The 12,416-nt window shown below is 34.8% G+C and overlaps 1 protein-coding gene across 4 annotated transcripts in view; it reads left to right on the top strand.

Moving 5' to 3' along the window:
• The window catches only part of LOC122813204 (voltage-dependent R-type calcium channel subunit alpha-1E-like), a 4,399,719-nt gene that overhangs the window by 3,416,418 nt on the left and 970,885 nt on the right, over positions 1-12,416 (top strand). For all 4 annotated transcript variants that reach the window (XM_044085387.1, XM_044085385.1, XM_044085384.1 and 1 more), the window contains one exon: positions 1,621-1,686. In XM_044085387.1, the coding sequence (XP_043941322.1) occupies positions 1,621-1,686 (66 nt within the window). The remainder of the gene's footprint in view (positions 1-1,620; positions 1,687-12,416) is intronic.

The raw sequence follows: 12,416 nt of genomic DNA, 5'->3' as shown, positions 1-12,416 counted from the left end.
ACATTTTTGCAGTTTGACTCTTCTGAATCTTATATATAGATGTTTATAGATAAGTGCATGCTTTGTAGTGTATTTTAATTACGCAGTTCCTTTACTCATTTTAACTAACTGATAAGCGTTCAGAGTTATGCCTCTTTAAATGTAGAATTTTATTCTGACATTTTCTTAATAATCTTTTAAGGTAGTTTTCTATCAGTCTGCCTCGTACTGTTGCACAGCCCACTTTATAAACTGGTGCTAACTCTGCATGACAGTAGAATGATGAGGTTTACAGGCCAATAAGCATAGTGCTTCTGAAACACATATACTTCTTTCCAGATAACACAACCTCAAAATATTCACAAGACTAATAATTTTTTTGTGGCAGCTCCAAGAACTGGAAGACACATGTATGCAAGCAATAAAGCTTCCCCATCATTTTATGTTGATTTGGCTAATGATATGTTTGTTGCACTGTAAAAATATTCACAAGGGTAGTCAATTTAGTAGCAACTCCTAAGAACTGAAAAAATATGTAAGCAGTAATACTCCCCCTTCCCCCAATATTTTTTGCTGGTTTAGTTTGATAGTATATGTGTGACCTTTAATTAACTAGGTTTCTAAAGATTTTTTGTGTGTTTTACTTCTATTTTAATACGCATTGGTATTCATGTATTGTTTAACTTTTTGTACTGTGTTTTTAGATTTATATCTTAGGTAACCAGCAAAGTCTTTCTACTATCTATCTGTGTGTGTGTGTGTGTGTGTGTGTGTGTGTGTGTGTGTGTGTGTGTGTGTGTGTGTGTGTGTGTGTGTGTGTGTGTGTGTGTGTGTGTGTGTGATAAAAAGTCACTGGCTGGCTATACACAGATGGCACACACTATTCTGGAGACTGTCATTTTCACCCATAGCCATACCAGCCAACACACTTGGATTTGGCTGTTCTTTTGGTCTTTGCCAAAGATGGTCCTCAGGTTCTACTTCTGGGGCATCTTACTTGTCCTCCCACTCCAGTTTTTACAGTTCTATATTGTCCAAATATTTTATGTTGACTAATAGAGTGTTATGTCTATCCATGTTCTTCATCAAGGTCATGGACACAGTCCATCTCTTCCAACCTGGGCACCACATCAGGGTTTCTGTACTTGCTTCTGACCTGCCATGCCATCATAACACAGAATGTTCAAGCCTGAAACTGCAGAGTCACATGGAACACATGGTAGACATGGCCAACATTTATCACATAGCAGTTGCACCCTATCACTGGAGTTTCTCTGTCTCCCCATCAATCAAGCTACATGTACCTGTGACTCTTTGTATTGGTGCTGATCATGCTGGTCCATTTAGAGACATGCATTAAGTATTTCTGAATATTCACACAGCATCCAAAAAGTACTGATATACAAAGCTGTCTTTTTGTGACACTCAAGTAATACAAGATGAAATATCCTGTGTAAGACAAAGAAACGCCTCATGATCATGCAATATAACAATATAACTTTGCACTGCTTCAGATGAAGGTAAAATAAAATGTATAAATTCATTGTTTTACTAGGTATGCCATTGTATAATATAATATTTAAATAAGAATAAGATCCTTACTTGTGATGTGTATTTAACCCCAGTTTTGTTTTTCACTAGGCTCTTCCATACGTATGCTTATTGATTGCGATGCTATTCTTCATTTATGCCATTATTGGAATGCAGGTATGGATGAAATTAACAGTTTATCTTGGATATAGCTTTTGTCTATCAAAAAAAAAAAGATGAAGGTAGTTATTCTGGCTTAATACACTAATTAACACGCAAGTGTTTTTGGTGAAGAAAAGCATCCTGTTCATTTAAGAAGTAATGAACACTGCTCTTGAATATCGAATATCTCAGTGATGAAAGGTAGAGTTCTCTTAACAGTTACATTTGAAATGTTACACACCAAAGGGAAGAGTTCGTAATAATAGTCAAAACCACATTTACCGTGAAAAAGAAAGTTAGTTAGCAGTCTGAAAAAAGGAAATCTAACAAATTAATTTCACCACAGCTACTAAAGTAAAATGAATGTGCATGAGTAATTAATTCAGCAAAATTTATACACAGTGTGACCCTAGATGAGATTAAGCAAAATGTCAGAGCTCTGTAGGATATAGTCTTCTGCACACATATATCCATGCCTCTTGGTGATGCCTTCTCCTGGATCGTTTGACTTATCCTCCTTTGTTTATTGCACATCTGTTGAAAAGAAATTTTATTTATTTGTGAGAAAATGTTAGACATTAAGTAATCTTTAACTGAACTGTGTCACAATGACTGCTTAATGGTCAATACAATAATAACCAAAATATCATAGTAGTTAGTGTTTCAGCTTTCTGCTGTCTGTTTTACTGAGAAAACGAACAACACTGATAAGTGAGAAAAAGACAACTGGAAATGCAAGTAGATGGAAAAAAAGAACAAATTACTGAGAAATGGAACTTGATCAGAACCAATGCTCACAATCTAGGCAAAAAGCTACCTCTGGACTGAGTGAAAGAGTTATTTATTTTTCTTTCTTTTTGTCTGTCTTTCTGTCTGTCCTTCTGTCTTCCTTTCTTTTTTTAATTGGGTAAATAAGCTGGCCCAAGTACTCTTTCAGCCATGACCTGAGCCATTTAGGCAAATACAATAAGTTAAACAGTCCCTGCCATAGCATTTGTTATAAGAATAAGAAGTCCCTTAAAAGGTTGTTATGTTTTGCCAAGTGTGGAAAGGCACATATGGATACATTATGGATTAATTGCACCTGGACGTGCAATACCTCTGCCTTTTGTGATTATGTTGATACTTTGGCTAGTTTTTTACATCAAGACACTGGAAAAGAGTTTATGTTTTCTCCAAATGCAGATTGCAAAACAAATAATATAGTATATCTGGTTTATAGTACCCTATGCTACTCCTTTTATTTTGGTAAATCAAACAGGAGGCTCAGGGAAAGAATTTGTGACCATCTATACTGTCCACAGAGGGAGTATATGTTCAACGCTATAGCTAAACATATGCTACAGGCAGGGGATATGCACAAGTTCAAATTTTATTTATAGATGTAGTTCACATAGGAATACACTTAGGTGACATTATTAATGAAACAGAGAATAATGAATTAAAGTGTATTTTGAGATTAAAGTTATATTTAGGTAGGGGAATGAATGACTTTTTATCTTTGACAACCTTATTAAAGGAATGTAGGATCAGGCGGAAGTGACATTACTTAATTACATAGTGATTAATGGAAGGTTTATTGTTACTTAGTAACCATCAGTTATGTTCTTTATTTGACTGACTGGTTTAATTTTTTAATTATTTGTTTTGATATATTTATGTTTTGAGTATCTTATGTTGTCTGAAGAAGTGAATAATTTGTGAAAGCACTTGCATATAATACATTTAATTTGTTTTATCTGGCTAGGTGTGGTCTGTGTTATATACAATCTAGCTGTGTTTCAGTGCTGTAACTTGGACAGAATTTATATTGTCTTTAGTTAAACTTATTTTGTTTACCTCATGCACCCTAAGTTGGTTGTAGCTTAAATCATGTTTCAATCAAAATAAATTACTGTTATTTTATAAACTTGCAAGGAAGACATGTTACATGACTGGTTAGAATCAGACAGTGTATTTTGGTTTCTGGGTTATTTCCAAAGCGTATCTAAACAATCGTGTATTAGTTTTTGATTGAATATGCAGTAGCTTGGTCAGAGAAGTTTTTATTTGAATGTATATTTTATGTTTTATCACTGTTTTCACTGTTTGCAGGAAGGAAGGGATAGCTTGTAGACAAGATTGACTTTGATTTATAGTTTGTTGTTTTACCTTTAGTTTTCAGTGTTAGTTGTCAAAAAGGTATAGGTTTCAGCAAGCAAAGTCCAACCTCCCAAAGGGCGTAGTCAGTTATAAATTCACACAGACTGCAAAGAGGACAGTCCAGGGTTTATCTAAACAATCTTGTCTTGATCTGTGATTTATTGATCTTTACTGTTAAAAAGAGATAGATCTGAGAGTGATAGTGAACCGACGTTATTGTGTGCATTCACACATGGTGTATAGGATTTCCTTATTCTGTGTGACTTTCACAACTTGTATGGTCAGAGCAACGACTTTACTGTACTTATTTTAATATTAAGTTGTATATTGTTTGCATGATTTTTCTCATAAATGTTTATTTAAGTTAACTTTGAATTTGGTGGTAACTGATTTTGATTATCCTTTTCCTTTAGAATGTTTTATTCATTCACAGCTGAATATGGATTCCTTAAATACGTGTGCCATTAATGATTTGCTAAAGCACAAATACCTTGTGCAGTGTAGCAAGTGCTATGTATATTCCAAGGTAACACTTGATAACACTGCTGAGTTCTGTTCCTCATGTCAAAAGCTGGATGATTTGCTTAGTAGTAAATTTAGACTTACTGATGACAATTGCAATTGACACAAGTTGGAGAAGTGCTGTTATAATATATTAATGACTGGACTGATGAGATAAATAATGTTAGGCAAAGAACTAACTGAACTTTTTTAGGAAAGGATTTGTCTATCAGCTGTAAAGCTCACTCAGTCTCTATGAAACATGATAATTCCACTGACTACTTGGGAATTCTGGATACAAGTATTCAACAATCGGAGGATTCCGAGCACATACAAGGAAATAAAAAAGAAAGGAAGGAACAACTTCACAACAAAGGAAGAAAAAGAAACTTTTTCTATAAAAAAAAAAAAATCCTTCAGTCTACAGAAAAGGGCTTCATTTGTCCAAAAGAGAAGGTAGAAAAAAAGAGGCAAGGGGCAGGTGAAAAGGAAGAAATCAAAACTGAACGTGGAAGGATTGAAGAACCTTACAGTAAGAAAAAAGAGGAGAAAAACAGTCACTGACTACATGGCTTAAGTTGTGGATGTACAAAGCCAGCTGGATGAGAACTGTATGCTTGCAAATGTAATAAGCAATGAACACAGTGGGATTAATAAGAAACAGTGATGAAGATCATTCCTTTGTAACAATTGATAGAGGAGATATTATTGAATTAGAAGTTAAAGATTCTTCAGATTTGGTCAGAAAATATATTCTTGTAATTGGAGATTTGGTTATTAGAGGAAATGATAGTTGCATTTTTAGAGAAGATATGAACATTGAATAATGTTATTCTTGCCAGGAGAAAAATAGAGGATGAGAGGCAGGCCTTTGAATGTCTTAATGTAAGGAACTATGGCTCTGTTTTCATTCATGTCTGTACAAATGGTCTCATCTGCCTAGACTCTCTGGCTGTTAGTAGGGAACTTACAGCTCTCTTTGATAGCATAGCCTGTACAGGTGATATCACAAGTCTATATCATAACATCAACAGCTTAGGTTGTCGAATCCTAACCGTCAAAAGTTAAAAAAAAAGCGAATGGCCAAATCATTGAATTCTTTCCTAGAGAAAGAATTCAGTTGGCCACCCACAAACAAAATAAACAAACACACCCAAACATAGTGGGGGGCTTTGCCCCCCACACCCCCCGATTTGGGGGGCTGTTCTCCCCACACACCCCTAACAAAATATACCAACTCCGAGATCACTGTACAATGGGGAAAGGGCAAATCCCCAATAATGGCAATGCAAATTCTTTCCTGAGGAAAGAATTTGATGATGTAGATGTTCGCTATTGTAAGTATTCGATGCTTAGGTGTCGATGATTATGCATTCGACAACCTGAGCTGTCAACAATTCAATAGGTAACCATTATCGCATATAAAAAGAAGAGTCTTGTCACCGTGAATGAAAAAATATGGGGGGTAAACACCTACATGAAACAAATGTCCCATTTAAAAAAGATGGAAAAGTGTAAAGCAGCCAAGCCTAAATTTGGGCACATGTGTTCAGACAGGATGGTGTGCACTTGTCAAGATAAGGGAAGAGAAAGTTTGCAGCAGATATTTTACAATATTTGAAAAACACAAGGCAGGATTTTTGACAGGTCAAAAATTTAACATTTCACAGATAGAAACATTCAATGCATCTTTAATGGTTGTTATTGCTAGAATCATTAATAATACCATATTTTATTGGAAAATCTGCTATGTTCCCACAAGATTGCTGTTGTTGTTTTTGAAACATGGTTAAAGAGTTATCACTAGAAACCAGTTCTGTCAGAGTATAAATGTTTTTACTATAGCGGACATTCTAACAAAAAATCAGTTGGAAATGTTAGGATTGGGATTAAAGATAGTTATGAGGCCTGTGATTATTGCTTGTTCGATGATAACGCCAATACTATAGATTGTTTAACTGTGACAATAAAGACAACACTGGAATATATAACTATTCTTGGTGTGTACAGACCACTAACGTCAAGTGCTGATGACCCAGAGGAATTCATATGTTTCTTGCATGAAACACAGAAGAGAATAATAATAGTGGCTGGGGACTTAGACTGGAATAGTATTGATTCAGCAACATTAGTAAGAAAGTATTCACAACATATGCTCAGGAGCAGCAATTGCTTCAGATTGTAGAAAAAAAAATCACCAGGGAATGGAACATAATAGACATTGTTTGTGTTCCAAAAAAAATACTGTTACTTCATGCCAGCTTTTACCACCTTTGATATGCAATGATCATTGGGTTATAAAAGTTAATTTGCTGCTAGATAATTCTGCCAAACTGAAATCTAAACCAATGCACATAAGATTAATAACAGATAATATGGACGTAAAACTAAATGGAGTGATGTGTTCAGTGGAAAAACTGCAGAAGGAATGTTGAAAATTTTGAAAAACACTGGACAAACAGATTAAGCATAATGTTAGACACGATCAAGAAAAATTAAAAAAAATGTATATATAGATATTGAGCATAATAGGAAACAATTTTATAGATGCATACGATGTGGAAGGAGTAAAGTCATACAAACTGATAAACTGTGAAGATTCCAAAATTCATTCCCAGACACAACAAATTATAGATATATTTACAAAATCTTATGCATAACAGCTTGGCTCCACAAAGGGGGTGAGAAGTTGTCCTAGTGGCATTCAGGTAACCTCAGATACTGAAATCAAATTCAATTATATTGAAAAAACTCTGAAAACTGGATCCAAATCAAAGCATTTGGAGGAGACAGAATTAGTAATAATTAACAGAGAACACTTCAGCAAGAACTTACAATACCATCATATCTATTATTTACTAGCTTGTACAAATATGGGGAGATTCCTCAAGATTGGAGACATGCACTTATTAAACCTGTCTTTAAGGGGAAGGGGAGTAGGACAAACCCAGGGTCTTACAGGCCCTCAAGTCTACTTACATGTTGTGGAAAAATAATGGAGAAGATAATATTTGGATGGTGAAGTGGTGCAGCAGTTTGCATTGTCACCTCACAGCAATAGGTTTTCTGGTTTGATTCCTGGCTGGGGTGCCTTCTATGCAGAGTCTGCATGTCCTCTGTGCATTTGTGTGGGTTTCCTGTAGGTGCTACTGTTTCCTCCCATGTCACAAAGACATGCATCTAGAGCATTTCTCCCTGGGCTCCTGCTGAAAATTGGCTCATTCAAAGTCGAACTTTCCCAGTAAACAAATGCTAAATAAAATAAATAAATATTGTATAAGTTACTGCCAGAATTGTGAAATCTGCGACTTAATACCATATATCAGCATGCATGTGTTGACAATTGGTCTATTACCACCTATAACATAATGTTCTATAACAATATAATAACAGCTATGAATGAAAAATTGTGGTGTGATATAATTTTTATAGATTTAACTTCAACATTTGACAGGGTTATATACAAAACAGTGATCAATAAATTAGAACAATTAGGATTGATGTACTGTTGATAAGATGGATAGCTGTATGGCTTAGAAAAAGGATATGGCAAGTGTAATGCCCCACCACTGGCAACAGTAATCAAGGAGCCTCAGTCCTCACCACTACCACAAGTAGGGGACGTATATTCAGAGGATAAGTGCACACAGTATTTCTGGATGCAACTCTCTGCATTAAATGCAGTTTCTCTTTCATGCAGAGAGAGACCAAAATCAGTCCGGGGCTGATTTTTCTCCAGATCCCCAATAAGACTCCCCACTGGCACAGCTATAGAGTTGAGATCTCATCTGAGTGGCCAAGCCAAGACCTCCAGCACCCTCTCTGTCCAACCAGTGCTTCATGTCCCTGCCCAAGTAGTTGACACACACAATCTTTGAGGTTTGATTTATATACAAACACACACACACACACACACACACACACACACACACACACACACACACACACCTGGGAAAGGCTGGCACAGGTTTACTAGGTGTGGATCCTTTTGCCCAGACTGTAAGGTAGTAATCACTGCCACCAGCCTTGTCCTTACCAACTACATTAAGGCCCTTAACAAAGGGTGTCCAATCTTTCTGTGTAATGTTACTATTAATCCAAATGGTAGTTTTACCAAGAAAAAGGCTATTAGGAGTGGCTGACAGTGTCACCAAATAAATATGCAAGTACTCTCAGAACTTAAATATATCTCACAAATATCAGCCACAATGACAGGTTTAAATATATTTAACAATAAATAATAAAAGAACAAGAAAATAATATATGATCACAGTTACAACAGAGTTCAAAATCACAGGAAATATTTAAAACAACATTGCAGGACATTCTCAAATAAATAAAGAAAACATCTAAATTAAGCTTTGCTATATTCCTGGCTGTATCTAAGAGAATTATACGGTTCCCTTGACTGACTTACAGATCAAGCAGGCAGATGTGGTGAGTGGATGTTCTTGTCAGGTGAAAGGAAAAATACAAAATGCTTAGTCTCTCTCACTCAGAGAGTTCTTAAATTAATATCCCAAATATTACTGCTGGGATAGCTTGCAGAATGATGTCACTTCTTGTCATCTGACTATCCCAGGTGAAAACTCCCACTGATGCAGCTGGTAGCATTCAGCATGTACTTGTGAAAATACATATACCTCAGATCTTTTGGCACATGGTGGAAGTCGTAAAATAATTTACATTCCTCCACATTTAAAGACAATACAAAAAATTTCTAGTTCTAGACATTATGTTTCCTGTTGCACTGAAACTGAAAGATAACATCTCATTTTATGGCCCAAGCCATAAAGTAATTCAATCTCAACTATTCTTCTGAAGTTAACTTCTTGTGTTGCAGTTTTCATTGCTAAAATATATACATTTAAACAGTTACAATAGTGTATATACATTTCTGCTCAGTACTGTACAAAATATCTCTTTAGCACACATCTGTACAATATGACATACAGTTCTAATAAATCTGTAACACAAGCATCTTACATGAAGCATGTTGACATTCATAAAAGACACATAAACACAAAATTCCAGACAGCTGTGCTGGCAGTATCTCTCTTTTGTTACACTTCTATATAAATCATGTCAGTATTCACAAATGACATATAATTATTTACAAAATTCCAGATAGCTGGGCTGGCAGTATTTCCTTTCATGACGTTGTATCATCCAGCAATTGGACAGGTGAAATTCTTGGTTACAGTCAAGGTGTGCCACAGGGCTCTGTCCTAGGCCCATACTTGTTTAGATTTTCTCTTTCAGATCTAACTTTTTCATCAGAGATGTTTTAGTCTGAATGCAGATTACTTGAAATTGGGTAATCTGATTACATGTGTTACAGACAGGGCATAACTGCAGAAGAGCTTGACTAAATCAAACATTTTGGCACAAGAGAATAATGTGCTGATAAATGTATCAGAAACTAAGCATATGAGATTTGCGACACATAAATTAAAAAGTGAATATTTAATACAGCACACAGTGATATTAACTGTAGACTCATTTAAGGACCTGGATATATGGGTAGTTCCAGCTTTGACTTTTTCTAATCAACCAATTGCATAATGACAGATATAGAACTATAGGTTATATAAAAAGATTTATAAAGTCTGGGAAATCAGAAATAATGACGTTATTGTTTGTTAGTTATATTAGACTGAAATTCAAGTATGGAATAACAATATGGAAACCTTATAAGCAAGAATTCGGACAAAGACAAAAGTAATGGAGGACCAAAAGTCCCAAATCAGGGACAGATTTTAAATATTACTGCTAGACTTAGTAAGTTGCAGGAGTAACAGGTTTTGCATTAGTGTACATTTTCTGAGGGAAATGAAGTCTGAAACTCAAATATCTGACAGTAGCTACTGGCTTCAGTCTTCAGTGATTTGTCAAAAGGCTATGACTTTTATGAGGAAAAGTCCAAAAATACAAGGGAAACATCTAGATATTCTGCAAAATTCTATATAGCGGAAAGGTATACTACAGAGCACTGCCTGGTTAATTGAATTATTCATAGTCACAATGTAGGCAAAGAAAAGTGAAACCTAGACAGAGGACTGCTCACACCTTTAATTTTCCATGCAGACTGCAAGACTCATGAGGTATCATTTTTTTCTTAAAATCGAATACTATGTTGCATTAAATTTGACAACATCAGTAATAGCTTTTGAATGAGTAATTAGAGCTTCACTGTTCTTAGCTGCAATGTATGGATTACTTGAGAAGAAAAGCTTAGTGCATAAAAATAAGGTAACAACAACAAAGCGAGATACATCTCCTGTGGAGCAATTGTTAGACTTTTCTTTTGTGACAATTTCTATATCCATTAAAGCTTGTTAATGGGAGGTAAAGATGGGGATTAACTGCTGTTTTGTAACAGTAAGAATCAAAGTATGCCAACCATTGTTATTTTTAACTCTGAAATGAAATCTCATTCTGAGAGACTAGAAATTTTGGGGTACTGAGATACTAAGATGTTATGTCCAGGAAGAACAAATTGAATCAAGAAAATAATAACCCATTACAAGGTGGGAATGAATTAATGGATTGTTCAGCAAAGTTGCCCTGCATGTCGCTGAGTTCAGATTGGGCAAAGTTGATGAAATTCATCTTACAAATTCTAAACCTCCACTGTGTTGTTTTCTGTAAGAAATCATTGCAAATGTGATTAACAGTAGATTTTTTAACTGGAATCTAGAACAAAAGCTGTTGTTAGAAAAGGCTAATTAGTATACTATATAAAATATTGTACAATAACTACAGGAGTCAATCAAAGGAAGCTAGAAAATGTTGGGAAGAGAGATTGGATGAACAATTAACAAGAAAACAACGGGGTGACACATTGCAACAAAGTCTTAAAAGATTTAGAATTTTTGCTTTGAAGCATTTGTATAGGTATGTTTATACCCCAACCAGACCCCAAAGAATTTTTCTTCAAGTAGATGGGAAAATTTGGAGATGCGATGAGGAAGAAAGAATTAACTGAGAACTTTTGTATTAGGAGTGCAATGAGTTGAGAGACTTTCAAAATTTCCTAGATGAGTACTCTTTCAAAAATATTGGGCGAGCAAATGGATCTAATTAAGGAAATGTTTTTTTTTTTTAACTGGGATACAATATCTAAAACGCATAGACACATTAAGGCCTTGTTATGTTTAATTCTGATGGCTGCAAACAAAAAAAAATACTAGAAAATGGAAATCAAAGTCTAAACCGACTATATTTGAAGTAGTAAATATTGTAAAAGAGATAAAAGATTTGAAAGTGGGATCTTTTGAAAAGGCTAGGATCAAACTACTCAGAAAAAATGGAAATTGTGAGAACAGTACGTGGACAATAATGTTTTGTAGGAGAAGTGATATTCAAGGGAGGGCAGGAACTGAGCAATTTATTTAATAGGTTCATAGGTTGGTACTAGGCTATCGGCCCTAGGGCCTATACAAACCTAGCCATAACAATTCCCTAGCTATTTTTTCTCATAGTATTTACTTCCCTGTTGGGACTGAAGATAGCTGTATAAAAGCATGAATTATAATGTCTGTAACTGTGAACATATTCACATGGTTTGTTTTCTTTTATATAAATGTATGTTTGTATGTAGCTTAAGTGATAATTCTAAAATGGTGCTCATAGAAGCAAGTGTGTGCCAGCAATGGTTCATTAGTATTCACATACTATTCATTAATATTCCCATACTATCATTTAGTATTTGCATGCTGCTCATTAATATTCCCATACTGTTATTTAGTATTCACATACTACTCATTAATATTCCCATACTGTTATTTAGTATTCACATACTACTCATTAATATTCCCATACTGTTATTTAGTATTCACATACTACTCATTAATATTCCCATACTGTTATGTAGTATTCACATACTACTCATTAATATTCCCATACTGTTATTTAGTATTCACATGCTACTCATTAATATTCCCATACTGTTATTTAGTATTCACATACTACTCATTAATATTCCTATACTGTTATTTAGTATTCGCATGCTGCTCATTAATATTCCCATACTGTTATTTAGTATTCACATACTACTCATTAATATTCCCATACTGTTATTTAGTATTCACATACTACTC

Source organism: Protopterus annectens, chromosome 10.part0 (genome assembly GCF_019279795.1).
Source record: "Protopterus annectens isolate FY-2018-M chromosome 10.part0, PAN1.0, whole genome shotgun sequence".
Taxonomy (NCBI): domain Eukaryota; kingdom Metazoa; phylum Chordata; order Ceratodontiformes; family Protopteridae; genus Protopterus; species Protopterus annectens.
Note: the sequence above shows the minus strand (reverse complement) of the source record. Positions and strands in the feature narration are given on the sequence as shown.